General features: G+C 56.2%; 1 protein-coding gene across 1 annotated transcript; it reads left to right on the top strand.

The window, feature by feature from the left end:
- The first annotated feature begins 364 nt into the window (after positions 1 to 364).
- Positions 365 to 4,494, top strand: EPHX3 (epoxide hydrolase 3). The gene is made up of 7 exons (XM_004715537.2): positions 365 to 622; positions 708 to 793; positions 1,119 to 1,276; positions 1,399 to 1,527; positions 2,544 to 2,647; positions 2,738 to 2,874; positions 2,978 to 4,494. The coding sequence occupies exons 1-7, from the start codon at positions 380 to 382 to the stop codon at positions 3,201 to 3,203; spliced, it is 1,083 nt and encodes a 360-aa protein (XP_004715594.1). The 5' UTR covers positions 365 to 379; the 3' UTR covers positions 3,204 to 4,494.
- The last annotated feature ends 12,640 nt before the right edge of the window (positions 4,495 to 17,134 follow it).

Here is a 17,134-nt window from a genome sequence, read left to right on the forward strand (position 1 = left end):
CACTGATCTGGGAACCCCACCTGAGTCTGGCCCTCCTTTCTCGGCCCCGCCCCCTGTTCTCCCGCCTAGGCCCCTCCGCAGACCGGGCAACCCAGTTCCTGAGACCCTCCCCTGTCCCGCAGTTCCCGCCCCCGGCCCGCGAGCCCCACTCCTAGAGAGCATCTCGCCCAGGTGTGCACCTAGCACTTAACGTGATTCCCGTGAGCCGGCCGTGTCGATCTCAGTGACACCCTGGTCCCCCGGCGTGTCTCACAAGTCCAGCAGCACGGAGGGGCTCCAGAGCAAGGGTGGGGGGCTTCTCAGCCCGGACTCTGCCTCGCTGTCCGCCCACCCGAGTCCCGACAGCGACGCGACGGTGGTCCCCGCGGACGGCGGCGACATGCCCGAGCCGGTGGTGACTGCGCTCCTGGCGCCCTCGCGCCTCTCGCTGAAACTGCTGCGCGCTTTGATGTGGAGCCTGGTGTACCTGGGGGCTCTGATGGCCGCGGCCGTGTACAGCTGCATAGCGCTGACCCACGTGCTGTGCCGGCCCCGGCGCGGCTGCCTCGGGCGCCCCCGGTGCGCTGTCCCCGCCTGCCTGAGTGACCCCTCTCTGGGCGAGCATGACTTCCTGACCCTCAAGGTGAGTGCGCCGGAGGAGACTAGACACCCGGGCTGCGGGCTGCGGGCTGCGGGCGGGCCCCAGTTCACCGAGCGTTCTCTCACAGAGTTCCGGCCTACGTCTGCACTATGTCTCCGCGGGTCGTGGGAACGGGCCCCTCATGCTGTTTCTGCACGGCTTCCCCGAAAACTGGTACTTCTGGGGTCAGGGTGGGGCAGGGCAGGGGAGGGGACAGGGAGATAGAGACCAAGAGCAAGGAGGACTCCTTTGGGACAGTGCACAGGGTGCAGAGGGTCCAGAAGTCTCTCCGGGGTGGGACACAGCAATCTATGGTGAAGCCACACAACACTGGGGGTGCAGCCAACCTGATCTAGGGTTCCCTTTCCTCCTGGGAAGTCCAGCTCTGGAATGTGGATTTGCCAACGTTCCCTACTGAGTTTGCCAACGTTCCCTGCTGGGTGGAGGCCCTCTGGGCTCTGACTCAACTTCTCTCCCTGCCCTTTTGCGCTACTGACAGGTTCTCCTGGCAATACCAGCTCCGGGAGTTCCAGAACCGCTTCCATGTTGTGGCTGTGGACCTGCGTGGCTACTGGCCCTCAGATGCCCCTCGAAACGTAGACTGCTACACCATCGACCTGCTGATGACGGATGTCCAAGATGTCATCACGGGCCTGGGTGCGTGACAGCAGGCCCCTAGACAGGGCCCCAGTTTTGCACGTACCCCACCCCTGCTCCTTCATGCCCCTGCCCCCAGCTCTACCAGGGCCCCAATTAAACCAGCTGTTCTTGGTCCCTAGGTTACTCCAAGTGCATCCTGGTGGGCCACGACTGGGGCGGGCTTCTGGCCTGGAATTTCTCCATCTACTACCCAGCCCTGGTGGAACGGCTGGTGGTGGCCTGTGCTGCCCCGATGTCCGTGTACCAAGGTGCGTGCCGAATTCAGGTAGCCGAAAGTGTGCACAGGTGTGCGTGTGTGCTGCTCCACCCACCAATTAGTGCTCACACCTTGAAGGGTGGCGGCCCCTCTCCCATGGTGCTCCCAGGCTGTAATCAGTGGCTGGCTCATGAATATCACATACCCACACAGTTTGAGGGCTTCAGGTAACCATGGCTCTGACACGGGCCCTGCATGCCTTAACCTACGAATGCCTCCTGCCCTGATGTCAAGGAACTCAGGCACAAGGAATTAGACCAGCGCTGTAGCTAAGTAAGCACTCCTGTAGCAGGAGACCTTGTCTCTGGCTACCCAAGGCCCAGCCCACCCCCCTGGTTTTCCTCCTCCTCCTTCTCCTCTTTCTCTCTCAACCAATCTCTGTCTCTCTCTCCCTTTCTCAGTGAGATTTTCCCTCTGTCTCCCTCCTCCTTTCCCTCCTTCCCTGAAGCCCATCACTGTCTCTGTTTCTTCACATTTCTAGTCTCTCTGCCCCTCTGGACTCCAACTGTTGAGGATGGGGAGTTTTGTTTGTCTTCGGCCCTGCTTATACCCCTGTCTATAACAGGGCCTGGCATACAGGAAGCACTCAGTAAATGTTTATGACTCCCCAAACCAAACTCACTGCCCTCAAATCAATACGACTCATAGCCACCCCCATAGGACAGGGTCCAACGACCCTGTGCGTCTCTGAGACTGGAACTCCTTACGGGAGTTGAAAGTCCTTTCCCCCAAGGAGCTGCTGGTGCTTTTGAACTGCCCACCTTGTCAGTTGCAGCCCAACGCCTAACCACTGCATCACCAGGGAAAACGCCTCTTTCCGGGGGCCTGCGAGCTGTCTCTGTCACAGAGTGAGGCCTAATATCCTGCGGCATGTGTATCCCTGTGGGTTGAGACAGTAGCTAGACTCCGGGGTGCGTGTGTGTGTGTGTGTGTGTGTGTGTGTGTGTGTGTGTGTGTGTGAAATGCAGGGTGGGGGGCCTCACGTCTGCCTCCCCCAACCCTGCCCAGACTATGCCCTTCACCACATCGGCCAGCTCTTCCGTTCCAACTACATGTTCCTGTTCCAGCTTCCCTGGCTGCCCGAGAAGCTGCTCTCCATGTCTGACTTCCAGGTGCCGAGGGGAGCGGGCCTGGGGGGCGGCCAGGGTGCTTGTCTGGGCCTGCGTGGGGAGGGCACTGAGCCAGGCTTGCTATGTGCCCAGATCCTGAAGGACGTCTTCACCAACCGCAAGTCGGGCATCCCACAGCTGAGCCCCTGTAAACTGGAGGCCTTCATCTATCACCTTACCCAGCCAGGCGGCCTCACGGGACCCATGAATTACTACCGGAACCTCTTCAGGTGAGCTCGGCCCTGGCCAGGCCCTAAGGAGATTTGAGAGCTGACAGTGGAGTGGGGTGGGGAAGACAGCCACCTTCTGCCTGTCTCTCTGTTTTGGTCACAGGAATGTCCCCCTGGAACCTCAGGAGTTGTCCGCACGCACACTGCTGCTGTGGGGGGAGAAAGACAGCTACTTGGAGGCTGGGCTGGTTAACGCCATCAGTAAGCGCTTCGTTCCAGGCCGGCTGGAGGCCCACATCCTGCCCACCAGTGGGCACTGGATCCCCCAGAAGCACTACGAGGAGATGCACCGGTACATGTGGGCCTTCCTACAAGACCTGCTGGCCTAGAGGCCCCAGCTTGCCCGACACAGCAGGTGGGCACACAGGAGCACACACCTACAGCGTGCCTCTGCACATGTGCCCAGCAGTACATGCAGGGGCTTGTGTACATGTAGGGACACACACCCACTGTCTGTGTGCACCAGGGCATCCACACAACATGCGTGAACATGGACACTCAGGGAGCTACACCTGCTGTGTGCTTATGTGCGCCGACGAGTGCGGGCCCACAGTGTACACGCGTGCAGACACTCGGGAACGCACAGCTGGGGGTCCCTACACCCTGTGTGCCAGTGTGGACTCCTGAGCTGCACACCAAGGCATCTGTGCTCACTCCAGCCAGCCGACCGAGAGGCAAATGTGCGTGAGCTCAGGACACTTCTCCACCGAGACCCAGGATCCTACTTCTCCCTCCTCAGACACGCCCCTCCTTTCTCCTTGCCAAAGTTGCCCCTATGACTGTACAAACTCTGAAGGTGGGCCTTCCTGTTCCTGGCTTCCATCTCCAGTAGTCAAATCAGCTGCTTCCATGGAAATGACAATCCCATGAAAGCTCACTTCTGCAGACCCACCAGCCATATCATCAGCCCGGAAAGTTCCAGCGAACGGCACAGCAGATGGAATTCCTGGCTCTTCCGGCCAGCGGTGGCCAACCTGCACTCCCTACCCCTCCCGGCTCCTGATGAGTTCATCCAGGGCAGCCCCTTGAGGGTAGGCAGACATGCCCGGACCCCTCTCTCACCACCACCGGCCACCTCCTGTCCTCTTCTCCACATTAGCTGACTTGCTTTTCTGGGGAGGCCTCCAGCTGCAGCCTCCAAAGAAATGCAGGTGAGGGGGGTCCAAGTGGAGGCGGAGCCCCAGGCCTCCCCCAGTACTCCGACTGCTAAGAGCACCAGCTGCTTCTCACTCTCCTGGACTTTGGGGGCAGCAGGTCCCCGGGCCGCACGAATGGCATGTACTTAACTATTCATCTAGAGGTTAGCAGTTTGTACCCAATGGGCAGCAGTGCCAGAGAGTGGCCTGGAAGAACACAGCCAAGAAAACCCTGTGGAGAGTTCTACTCTGGGAGGCCTGCCACCAGGAGTCAGGCTCCTCCCCACCGCAAATGGCTTTATTTTTGTTTCTGTCACCGCTCATCACCTGCACACAAGGACTGTGTGTGGCCCTCTCTTGGGGCCCAGGGGACCTCAAGAATACATTCTCCCCTTTGGGGCATGGGCCTGCCTGCTGGTCACTGCCATTCCAACCCATCCCCATCCCTACCCTCGCCCATCACCAATATAATATCCATTCACGATTCAAATACGTCAGCTCTTTGGGTGCTGGGGAAAGGTGTGAGCAAGAACGAGAAGGTCCGTTCCAGTTCCAGGATGCACAGAGGAGAGGGAGGAGGGCAAGGTCAAGGCAAGGGGAGCATTAAAGGGGGCACAGGCTTTTCAGGCCGTGGGACCACAGGGGCATGGATTCTTCAAGTGGTGGGGACAAGTCTGGGCCATTGGCGTCACTAGGCAGAGGGCCGGGGCCAGGGCAGGGGGCGCGTGGGTGGGAGGAGAGGCGAGGCGCCCCGCCAGACAGTCGGGGCCCCCGAGGACTTTGGATTTGCGTCTCAAGGGCTTTTCAGGAAGGGCGGGACATGGCCTGCATTTTGAACAGCTCCCTGGGGCGGCTGGACAGTCCCACGCAGGAGAGCAAGCAGGGAGGCACGCAAGGAGCCCAAGTCCGCCCCCCAGGCAGGGTGGGTGCAGCGGTCCCAGAGGGAGAGTCAGGGGGTGCAAAACGAGAGAGGACCTCTATCCCGAGGTAGAGATGTGGGGGCGAGGAGCCCGGTGAGCAGCCTGGGGACGGTGGGGCTGCGCACGGTTGCCAAGGGGACAAGGGAAGGGTTGACGGCGGACCGGAAATGGCAGCGGTTGTCAGGGGGACCGCAGAGGCCCGGCGAAGGCTGACGGGAGGCCTCGGACAGTTACCGGGACGACCGGGTCCGCTGACGGTTGCCAGGAGCAACGGGAGGGCGCCGCCTCCGCGGCCGCGGGCGAAACACAAAGGGAGGGGTCTCTGGGGGAACACGGCCGGTGTGGGCAGCGCAGAGCCCTGGCGAGGGGGCTGCGACGCGGCCCACTTCCTCGAGCCCGAACCAATCCGGGCGCGCCCTTCTTTCGACCGGGGGAGGGGAGGTGTTTGGCGCGCCCATCGCCTTGGGCGGGAGTGGAGACCCCAGGGATAGGAAGGGGCCAGCCGGTTGGCACCCCTCCGAGTCTCGCGGGCTTGGCCTCTCCCCCGCTTTGCTTTGAGTTCCCGCCTCCAGACTTCCTTGGACCATTCGCCCGATCGTTTATCCGTTTTTCACTCGCTCGCTCACTCGTGCATCCATTTGTTCACGTGTCTCCGTCAACTTTGCTTTGCTGCCCGCTGGCCCCGCTCCAGGGGAGGCGCGGACAGGGCGGGGCTGGGCATGACATACAGCCTTCCAGCCCCCAGCGGTCCCGCCTAGGGGGACTGGGACACTGGAAGGGAGAGAAGGCCGTTACCTGAGCACCACCTGGAAGACAGCCTGCAGGAGGCAGTCTTGGAGCCGAGCCTGGCTGCCAGAAGGGGCTCCAATCCACAGGACGCCCAGTGCAGCGACGGTCTGGGTGGAGCATCTCCGTGACCCAGAGAGGAGGCGTGGGGTGGGAGTGAGCGGAAGCCGTGGGATCTGGATCCTCCTCCGAGTGCTGGGGTGCGGGCTAGCGAGCCTCCGGGGGTCCAGACCCCGATGGAGGACAGGCGGGTGAGAGGGCGGGGCCGGAGGAGGGAGACGAAGGGAGAGGCCTCCGAGGAGGCTGGGCGTGGTCCAGGCAGTGCGGTGGGGCGGCGGTGGGGGTGGGGTGAGTACCGGAGCCGGGTATTTGGAAAGGGACGGAAGGCAGGCATAGGACTAAGTCCGAAGGCTCTGGGCAGGACACCAGAAGCGTTTTGAAAGCTGCGTGTAAGCTCTTGTGAACCTCCGTAGGACAGAGTGGAAGGGCCCTCTGCGGCGTCCCAGGCTGTAATCTTTACGGGAGCACATGCCCATAAGGTCAGGTTAGCCGCTGAGAGCGCCACCAGGCCTCCTGTGACCACCACGTGACCGAGCAATCCTGTCCTCCCGCGTGTCTACCCTGCAGGGAAGGCAGCAATGCCAACGGAAACCTGCGCAGCAATATTCATGACAGCGCTGTCCACAAGAGCCCAAAGATGGAAATAACCCAAATGTCCGTCAACAGATGAATGCGTAAACACAATGCAGCCTGCACACACAATAGAACGCTGCTCAGCCGTACAGAGAATGACGTCCCCGTGCATGCCACCACAGGGACAAAGCTGGGGCACGCCACGCAAAGTGAAAAGAGTCCGTCACAAAAGGACAAATACCGTATGAGCTCACTTGTATGAAATAAGCAAATAAATAGAATCCCAAGATTATGAGTGGCTACCAGGGAGGGAGGCGAGGCGGGGAGCTTAAACAGACAGAAACAAAACAGTCTGACTCGTGTGACCCCGTGTGTGCATGTGCGTGCGTGCGTGTGCAGAACAGAACTGGACCAAAGGATTCTCGAGGTGGTGACCTTTCAGAAGCAGATCACCAGGTCTTTCTTCTGTGGTGCCTCTGGAGGGGTTCGAACCACCAACCTTTGGGTTTTAGTTGAGTGTGTAACCACGTGCACCGCCCAAGGACCCTACAGAGTTACTGCTCATGACGGTGACCTTATTCAGAAAAGGCTTGGGAGAATGTGCAACAGGGCTTGACAGATGTCATCCGTGCCACTGAAATTGTCCACGTATGAACTCTTGCCTTGTTCTGTATATTTGCACCACAAGAAAAAGAAGTCTATATAAAAGACGGCAGTGTGAGCTTCAGTGGGGCAGTGGGGGAGGTGAGGTAGAAGGAGCTGAAACAAAGAGAGGGTAAAGTTCCACACCCCACCCTGCCCCCACTCCACCCCCCCCACATTTCAGGGACTCGCAGAGACGGGGGAGGAGAGCCAGACAAGCGTGGAGCCCCAGCTGTGGAGGAGGGAGGCTTACCCTCCTGGAAGAAGGCAGGCAGGCAGGCAGTGGTGTTGAAAGCTACTAAGAGCTCACGTGTCGGGGGAAGCGTGGACTCTCAGATCCTGGCAACCCGGGAGCCCACGGGATGGGGGCGGACAGAAGACTGGGAGATTGGGAGTGTGCACTCAGCAGGCTTGGAGGAGAGACCACAGGCAGGAACCTGGGGGGCATACATGATCTGATCAAACGGGGTAATCCGGGGAAGGTGTGCTACAGAAGGAGTGCAGACGGTTCAAGTGCTTTGGCTGCTGATAGGAAGGTGAGAGGTTTAAGTCTTCTCAGCAGGACCTGGGAAGAAAGGCCTGGCGATCTACGAGTCCCGGAAAAGGCAGCCATGGAAAACCCTATGCTTGAAAACAAACAAACAAACATTTCCTTGAAATGTATAAACATAACACGAAGACTGCAGCGCGGGAAAGAAAGAGCGCTGGAGCACAAGCAGACTCTGACATGCGTGCGTGTGTGCGTGGGTGGTGATGAGTCAGAGGTCACGCTGCAGCAGGGGTTCTCCACCTTCCTCAGCCCACGACCCTTTCATACAGTTCCTCATGTGGGGGTGACCCCCCAACCATACGTTATTTTCATTGCTACTTCATCACTGTCATTTTGCTACTGTTATGAATCGTCATGTAAATATCGGATAGGCAGGATGTATTTTCATTGATACAAATTGAACATCATGAAAGCATAGTGATACATCGCAAAAACAATATGTAATTCTGTATTGTGAAATATGTATTTCTAATGACCACTAAATGAAATTTTGTCTTGAAACATGGTTTAGCAGGGGTAACAGTCTTAATATAACAATAGTAAACTACATTGCTACATTTTGCAACAGTATGCATAAAAAGCCAACGTCTCTCGGCTCCTAAGACCATCGGAAATACGTGTTTTCTGATGGTCTTAGGCGACCCCTGTGAAGGGTCGTTTGACCCCCAAAGGGGTCGCGACCCACAGATTGAGAACTGATGTTCTACAGCAACCAGTGGGGGCTGAGGATGCTACAGGGACACTATAACATTTGGGGGAAACAGAAAGCTGGGACACGCAGCCTCTGAGGAGCCCTGGGGCACAAGCGATGACCAAGCTTGGATACTTAGAGAAAGGTTGGAGATTTGAATCGACCCAGAGGCTATGCAAAAGAAAGAGGGGACAATCGATCAGCTCTCCCCAAATCTGCCCTTTGAAAGGCCCAGGAGCACATGGACAGCCTGGCACAGACAGGCTACCAGGAGTTGGCATGGACTCAACTGCAAGTGGGTTGATAGGTGCACACAGCTGGCAAGGGAAGGAAGGCGGGTGGCAGAGCCCATGGAGGCCCCGCCCCCCAACGCAGAAGGCCTTGGGTCAGTTGAGGAGGGGCTCTGCCGGCCCACAAGGCGGAGTGGGAGGGGGTCCAAGAGAATGAAGGTCTATTCGCCCCTCCTCCTCACCTCCTGCCAGCACCTCTTATTGGCCAGACCCACCTGGAGCCGGAGGACAAGGATGCGCATTGATGCCCAGTCCAGTCAGTAGAGGTCAGCCTCCAGGGCACAGCCTGGCGGAGAAGGGGGAGGAGGCGCTGGAGGGGAGAAGAGGCACTGGAGGGAAAGAGGTCAGGAGCAAGGGCGGTGGGCTGGGAGCTAGTGGGGGAGGGGCTGGGAGTTGTGTGTGGGGCTGTGGAGCTCCTGGCCTCCTGGTAGGCACCTCTCTGATTGAATGGGCTAAAACCCCAAACCATCTAGTCAATTCTGACGCCTGCGGACCCCACAGGGCCCAGCAGAACTACTTCATGGGGTTTTCTCAGCTGTAACGGTCCTGGTCCTGGAAGGTGGCCAGGTGGCAGAGCTGGTTACGTGTTGGGCTGCTAATGGAAGGTCTATGGTGTGGCCACTTGGTGGAGCGAAATAAAGCGGCTCTTTTACGCTGCCCTCTAGGCGCACCATGCGTGAGATTGACTGGGTGCCCTGAGTTTGTTTAGGTCTCTATGGCAGGGGGTTGCCCGGCCTTTCTTCTGGGATGCAGCTGGCTGTGTTCAAATGGCCAAACTGTACGTTTGTGGGTGTAGCAATTACATCATCTCCTGTCAACTTGAGCGAAGGGGTGGAGTCTAGCCCGTCAATCAGGTCATAGCCAATGAGGCCTCAGTGTGTGCACAGCCTTCTGAGGATTCTGGGAACTCCTGTCTTCCTCCCTGGAGGTGGGATGCACCCTCTGCTACACATTCCTGTTGTTAAACAACATGGAGCTATGCTGCTGGAGCTAGAGCCCTGGAGCTGGAAGAGCCAAGTGGAGACCCAGCGCCAGGGCTGAGGTGCTTCCACCAACACTGGACCCACAAGACTTTCCACCCACTGGCCTGTGATCTTCCAGCATTCCACATCATTGCATGTGTTGCGTGAGTCTGAAGAAGAATTTATAGACTGGTATTAGACATATGGACTAATGGACTTGATCTGAATTGGCCTGGGATGTTTTCTTAATATACTTTACATACTCTTTAAATAAACCTCTGTCTTACACACCCATGTCTATGAATTTGTTTCTCTAGTCAACCTGTACTAACACAGTGGGGGAGCGGCTAGCTGTTCATGACACCCAGGGACGCTCATGGCTGGGCGCAGGGAACGCCAAAAGGAACCAGACTCACCGCCATTGGGTCAACGCAGACTCACAGCCACCCTTCAGGACAGGGTGGAACTGCCCTCGTGACTTTCCAAGATTGTGAGTCTTTATGGGAGTAGAAAGCCCTCATCCTTCTCCCTCGCAGCAGTTCATGGTTTTGAACTGCTGACCTTACAGTTAGCAGTCCAACTTGTAACCACTCTGCCACAGGGCCCCTGCTTGGGCTAAGGGAGGAGGAGGCAGTGATCAAAAGCTGAGGAGGGGGTGGTGTAGACCCCTTCTCTAAAGCTGGAAGGAGAGTTGGGGGTGGGTGCCATGCCCACAGGAAAGGGGGCATGCTTCAGGGGCAGGGAGGCCAGGACAGCCAGGAGACATCAGAGCAGAGGATATGGGGGCCAGGGGGAGGCCATGGCATGAAAGGCTGGGGTGACCTGGATGGAAAGCAGGACACTGGGCCCCTTAGAGGGTCCTGAGGCAGAAAGTATGGTGGGCTGCCCTCCAGCTGTCCCCTGTAGGTGCTCCACTGAAATAGATTCCTTTCTCTCCAATCCCCTTTCCATCTCATTCACCCCTCAAAGCCCAGCAATCCCACCCCTCCTCCAGGAAGCCCCGTTTGGGACCCACAGTTCTCCCTTTGACCCAGCCTTGGCCCCATAGGGAGGGACTGGACCTAGCTGTGCCCTGACAGTGGAGCAAGGTCTCTAGGGCGCCCCCAGCTGCTGGAGATGATTCTGCCTGAGCGCCAAACCAAAATAATCCAATCTTTGGCCTTTGAGTTGATTCCGACTGTGTGTTCTAGGTTTTCTTGGTCGTAATCTTTATGGAAGCGGACCTCCAGTCCCACTTAAAAAAATTATCTTATTGGGGGCTCTTATCACAATCCATACATATCTCCAGTTTGTCAAACACAACTGTCCATATGTTGTCATCCATGGCACTGCAGGGTGGGTTTGAACCACCAACCTCTAGGTTAACGCTGTTGTCAAGAGTCATCGGCCGGTTCTGACTCAATGCACAACAGGAGACACTGCCCGGTCCTGCACCTTCCTCACAATCGCTGTGCCTGAACCCTTTGCTGGAGTCACGGTGTCAATCCATCGCTTTGACGGTCTCCCTCTTTTTCGCTGACAATGTTTCGCTGCTATCCATAAAGTTTTCAGAGGCGAATCCCTCCAAGGTGGACAGCCAATTTCCTTCTTCATAGCCTGCGCCGAGTCTGGAAGCTCTGCTGAGACCTGATCACCTTGGGCGACCCTGCTGGTATGCGAAACACCAGTGACGTTGCTTCCAGCATCATGGCAACCGGCAAGTGACCACCGTACAACAAACACAGACAAGGGCTTGGCATGCCATGCACCAGGCTGTATGCTGCATATAGGGGATGCCCCAGCGAGCGAGACAGATGCCCACAGAGCTGACCCTGAGGGGGCATGCAGGACCACATAGAGAGCTTGGAGCTGTGCAAAACCTCAAGGATGACTCGTCGGGGAAGAATTGGCAGAGCTTCCAGAATGTTCATTTTACAATCAAAATCAGATCTGCTTCCCGGTGTGGAAACCAGCGGCTTCCTCTAGCTTGAGAGTCCCAGGCTCTCTGGCCCCTTGGGACTTGGCCCCGCCAGCTCCCCTGACCTTCACCTCTCACTCCTTTCAACACCGCACCCTGGCTTCCTCCATGTTTCTTTCTCCATCAGCCTCTCCGTCCTCTGGGTCTCTGTACTTTCTCTTCCCTCTGCTGCGAACACCCTTCCCTGGCTCTTTGCTTCCTACCTTCTTCTGCCCTTGCAAGGTCTCGCCTTGGTGAGGCCTGCCCTGTCCCCTTAGGTGGAACTCTTTCCCACGGTCACACCAGGCCTGAAACTCTCTCTCCATGGTTCTTATTTGTTCTTCATCTACCAGGGCAGGAACAGGGTCGGACCTGGGACAGGGCCTCAACTCAAGGGCCAGACCAGGCGACAGCAGTGAGTTTGGCTTCTGGTTTTTACAGGGAGGGTATGGCAGCCCTACAGGGGAGGGTAGAACTAGGTTTCCCAGACTGTAACTCGTTAGAGGAGTAGAAAGTCCTGTCTTTCTCCCCAGGAATGGCTGGTGGTTCAGAACTGCTGACCCGAAGGGTCGCAGCCCAACATGTAACCACTATGCCGCCAGGGCTCCTGGACCCAAGTTGAGGGTTCATTCAGGGGGGGCCTCATGTGCACGGAGTAAGACTGTGCTCCACAGGTTTTCCTGGGCTGTAATCCCTATGGAAGCAGATCACCAGGCCTTCCTTCCATGCCGGTTAGTCATCGAGCGTGAACTCCAGGTGCCACCTAAGGATGTTTGTTGAATGACTGGACGAAACTGGGAAGAAGAACCCGAGGGTCCGAGTGAGACCCAGGTGGAGAGAGCCCTCAGGGGTGAGCATTGGAAGAGCTGCCTGGGCAAAGACTGGGCAGGCTGAGAGAGGCGGGGTGAAGCTGGCAATGGGCAGGGCTGTGCCACCTTGGTCACGGAGGACTGGAGCATGGGAGGGCCCAAGGGAGGCAGCATCCCCAGCCCACAGCCACTGGGGTCCACCCAGCAGCCCCTATCCCTGCTGGTCTCTGTCCAGCTCCCACGGCCACTGCCTGGTGTGAGGGCCCGGCCTTGGCTTCCGTGCAGAGGGTGGGACTTTCAGTCCCATCCCGGGAGGGGAAGCCAAGGGCACGTTCTCAGGTTCCCGGTCATCGGGCTCAGCAGCTGTGTCTTGGCCTGGCCCCAGGTCCCAGGTCCCTGGGGACTGAGCTCATTGAGGAGAAATGTGGTCCTTGGCCAAAGCGGCCAGCAGGGGCAGGAGAGGGGGCTCTAGCCTACCCCCCACCCACCGGGTTGGGAACTGTGCCGCTGGCCGCTCTGAGGCCGTGGGAACGATTATTCCGATGGTTCTGCCCTCCAGGGATCAGACACCTTCTTCCAGTCCTTCGAGCGTGGCTGAGGGGTATAGCAAGGAACTGCAGCCAGGACCCCACAGCCTTCCCTGGGGCCCTGGGAGATGGGGGCTTCAGAAAGGGGCTAGCATACATGGGAGGGACTCACTCTGCAGATAATGTGCTTCTTCCTCTTGTCCCCCCTCCCTTACACCATCCTCTGTCATGGCTCCCCTCTCTGCCTCCCTCTGCTATGGTCCAGGGGCCAAGTCTGCAGACCCTCAGCCTCTGAATTCCTGCCTTGCAAAACGTGTGTCCCAGTTCCTTGGTTACTCCTTGTCATGGGCTCAGCACCGCTGATTGAAAGTCCTTTCTCAAATGGTTCAGGGAGGACTTGTGTCTCCTGAGGTTCCTAGCTTTGTCCTTAGACCCCCAGACCTGGACCTCAAGCACCAGAAAGGTCCAGAAGACAGTGTGTCCAACCCCCCTGTGAGCTGAGCTGGGCTGAGATGGGAATCCCAACTCCTTCAGCCGCTTCCTGGGCCACCAGAGCTTCGCAGGTCACCTCTGTAGCTACACCATACAGGGTGATACTGGGCCCCTCCAATTTTGGGGGGGTTGGAAGACAGAGCAGATCACAGATGTCCTCCTCCCTCTGAGGCAGGAGGACACAGACTTTGGGTTCAGGGAGGACTCCCTGGGGTGGGGTCTTGAAGAAGGAACGGGAATTCACCCACCTCAGGAACAGGGAGCAGAATGGTGTGCTAGAAGTGGGGCCCACTTTGAGCAAATGTGTGGGGTGTGCAGGAAATAGCAGACCATTCAGAAATCCCCGGATGGTGCCAACGGCTGTTAACAAAAAGTTCAGAGGTCTGAGGCCACCCAGAGGAGCCTTGAAAGAAAGGCCTGGCGGTCTCCTTGCAATAAAACTCAAAACCCCAAACCCCTCAGCTGTTGAAAGCCCTGTGTGTGGAGCACAGTGCTGCCCTGACGCCATGAGTCAGAATTGATGGGATGACAGGCCCTTGGTTTTTGTTTTGTCTTTGTTCCCCTCTAGAGCTAAAAGAAGAGGAATTTCTCTCTTTTTTTAGAAGCCTGTTTGTTTTGGAAGATGCAGTTTGGAGCGAGCACATTTCCTAAGGGTTCTTGCTTGGGGAGAATGCAGAGTCCCTCCCTGCCAGCAACCAGAGAAGAAAGCCCAGACAAAGGCTTGGCTTGGGGAGAAGGGGATTTGATGGAGTCAGATGATGAGGGGAGGGGGAATGTAGGGAGGACCAGCCCGGCTCCGAGAAGCCTGGAGGCTGGTCTAGGGGCTTGGGTTGCCCTCTAGGCCGATGGGTGTCTCAATGTCCTCACTCATCACAAGTCTGTCTGTCTCTGTCTTAGGAACACGATGTCCTTTTCTCTGCCCTCTGTGGGAGGTATCATTCAGAGACTAGCATCACTCAGAGGGAAAGCCCCAGTTCTCATTTCGATTTTCCTCTGGGGGTTCTGTTTGCAAACCCCCAACCCTGTCTACACTCTGTGGCTGCACTTGCGAGAATGGGCAGAGATGGGCATCCAAGGTTGAACCCCTTGGATGCACGGATAACCTCCCCCATGGGGATTGTACCTAGGATGGGTGGTAACCCGGATGCAGGGGTCACTTGTAGTGTCACCTGCAGCTGAAGGGTCAGGCAGGATGGACTTGGCTCCTGCCCTCTGGAGCTGGGCTGTCTGCCAGTCTCAGAGGGGACAGGGTGAGGGGGTTCTGATGCCAGGCCCTAGTCTCTCATTCAACTTCTGGTTCTGCCCTTCTCCTCCTTCTCCAGGAGGGACCTCCCTCTGCTTCAAACATCATGCAAGGGAATCATTAACAAGTGCCAAAACAAGTGGGTGAGAAGCTGATGGGAGTGGGATGTTTACATAGTCTCCCCACACTACACTTGCTAATTACAAAGGAATTAGTGAGAGAGAGAAACAGAGAGAGAGAGAGAGAGACCTGGATGGTTTTACTGAAGTGATCAGAAGTAACAAGACCCACATCAGGTACCTCCTGCTCTGCTGGGGGTGGGGGTGGGGGTAGGGGGGGCAGCCACGCCTTCTGTGACTCCTGCTGCAGTGGCCCAGCCTTTCCCTTTATCAGGAGACACCCAACCAGCCTGCCGAAGGATGCTCTTCAGAACAACTGACCCCAAACTCTCCCCAAATGACCATGTCACCGAAAAGGTGAAGAAAGGTGGAGGGGCCGATCCAGAATGAAAGTGACCAAGAGATGTGACAATTAAAAGCAGCATACCCACACCAGCCTGTGTGATCATGAGGGGTCGACGGGATCAGGCATTGGGCATCAGAAGACCCAAAACAATCAAAACGATGCGAATGAGGAGGGTCAGAGTGGAGACCCCAAACCCCTCTGTAGACAATTGTACCTCCCCACACAAAAGGGTCACAGGAAGGGATGAGCCAGCCAGAGTGCAGTAAAGCACTGATGAAACACACAAATTCTTTTAGTTCTTTAGTGCTTCCTTCCCCCCACTATCATGATCTCTAGTTCTACCTTACAAATCTGGCTAGACCGCAGCATGTGCACTGACTAGTACAGATAAGAGCTTTTGACACACAGAATCCAGCACAGATAAACCCCTCAGGTACAATAATGGGAGTAGTGATACCATGAGGGTAGGGAGAGGTGGGAGGGGGAGGGGGGAACTGATTGCAATGATCAGTGTCTAATCCCCTCCACCCCAGGGGGACAAACAACAGAAACAGTGGGGGAAGGGAGGCAGCGGTTGGTGTAAAATATGAAAATAATAATAATTTATAATTTATCAAGGGTGAGAGGGAGGGAGAGGGAGAAAAGAGTAGCTGATCCCAAAGACTCAAGTAGACAGAAAATGTTCAGAAAACGATGATGGCAACAGAGGAACACATGTGCTTGATACAATTGATGTACGGATTGCGATAAGAGCTATAAGGGCTCCGAATAAAAGGATTTATTAAAAAAAAAAAAAAGCAGCACACCAGCTAGGATCAGATCCAACTGCACAAAAGAAACAAGCTCTGCAGGAGAGGATTGGGTGGGGCGAGTGGTCTGCACGGGACCACTCACTTGAAGATCGACAGTTCAAACTCACCCAGCAGGCCCACCGAAGACAGGCCTGGAGATCTGCTACCATAAAGATTACAGTGGGCAAAACAAACAAGACAACATCCCTCGAGATCCACTCTACTTGGTGACACATGGGTCACCACGGCAGAGGCGTGGCTGATGGCAGTGGGTTTGTTTTTTTATCTGGTAGTTCACTGAACAACTGGCAAATTCTGAATCCCGCAGGGATGGTGTGCAGTGAGCACGCAAGAGCCTGTCCTTGTTCTCAGGAAGCACAGGGAAGTCGCTGGGGGGCAAAGGGCCATCATGCTTGGCACTTAGTCAAGCAAAAATGCACACCGTTTTAGAATAATTTAAAACAAATACAATCACATAGACAAGGGCACGTGCGTTGGGGTCGGTGGTGGTGGTGGTGGTGGTGGTGGTAGTGGTGGTGAGGTCATGGAATTGGCTCCGACCCATCACGACCCTGTGCACAACAGAACAAACACAGCATGGTTTGTGCTTATTGAGGGTAGTGGAAGCTTAGTGGTAGAATTCTTGCCGTCCATGAGGGGAGACCCCACTTGCATTCCCAGCCAATACACTCCGTTCCTTACCTTAAAGGCAAGAACAATGTTAAGGAAGAGAATTCAGAACATGATTGCAGCTGCTCATCGACAGGGCTCTGGCAGAAATTCCAGCGGCTTCCAAAGTGGAGGTGGAGAGATGGATCTTAGAGGCATCTTGGCTGAAAGCAGAGACTATCAGAAAGACGTTCACCTGTGTTGTGTTGAAGCAAAAGCATTCGACCGCGTGGCTCAGAACAAAGTATGGATAACATTGTTGAGAATGGGGATTCCAGAACACTTAGCGTGCTCACGTGGAACCTGTCTATAAACGAATAGGTACTTTTGTGTTTGTTTGTTTTCAGACAGAACAAAGGGGTGCTTTGTGGTGGGGAACCAGAAATATGTGCATCAAGGTTGAACCCTTTCACCCCACTTATTCAATCTGCACGCTGAGCAAATCATGTGAGAGACTGCATTCGTTGAAGAACTTGGACATCAGGATCAGAGGACGATTCGTTCACAACCTACAATCTGCAGGAGATACAACCTTGCTTGCTTGCTGATAGTGAAGAGGACTTCAAACCTGATGAAGATGCAAGACGATGGGCTTTCCTATGGATTACACCTTACAACTGGACCAAGAAATAAAATTCAGAGGGACCGTGAAGCCCAGTGATGTCCAGGATTTCATTCGACTTGGATCCACAATCAACAGAAAGAGCAATGACGAACA

The sequence above is a fragment of the Echinops telfairi genome, unplaced genomic scaffold, assembly GCF_000313985.2.
Source record: "Echinops telfairi isolate 266 unplaced genomic scaffold, ASM31398v2 ScPeMD7_30;HRSCAF=105, whole genome shotgun sequence".
NCBI classification, from domain to species: Eukaryota; Metazoa; Chordata; class Mammalia; order Afrosoricida; family Tenrecidae; genus Echinops; species Echinops telfairi.

What these genes read in the sequence shown, in the direction of transcription:
- EPHX3 (XM_004715537.2), top strand. Translation starts at nt 380, where the DNA reads ATGCCCGAGCCGGTGGTGACTGCGCTCCTGGCGCCCTCGCGCCTCTCG. An exon ending in AGATGTCATCACGGGCCTGG is followed by an intron (nt 1,277 to 1,398) that starts GTGCGTGACAGC and finishes CTTGGTCCCTAG; the next exon opens with GTTACTCCAAGTGCATCCTG. An exon ending in TCTCCATGTCTGACTTCCAG is followed by an intron (nt 2,648 to 2,737) that starts GTGCCGAGGGGA and finishes CTATGTGCCCAG; the next exon opens with ATCCTGAAGGACGTCTTCAC.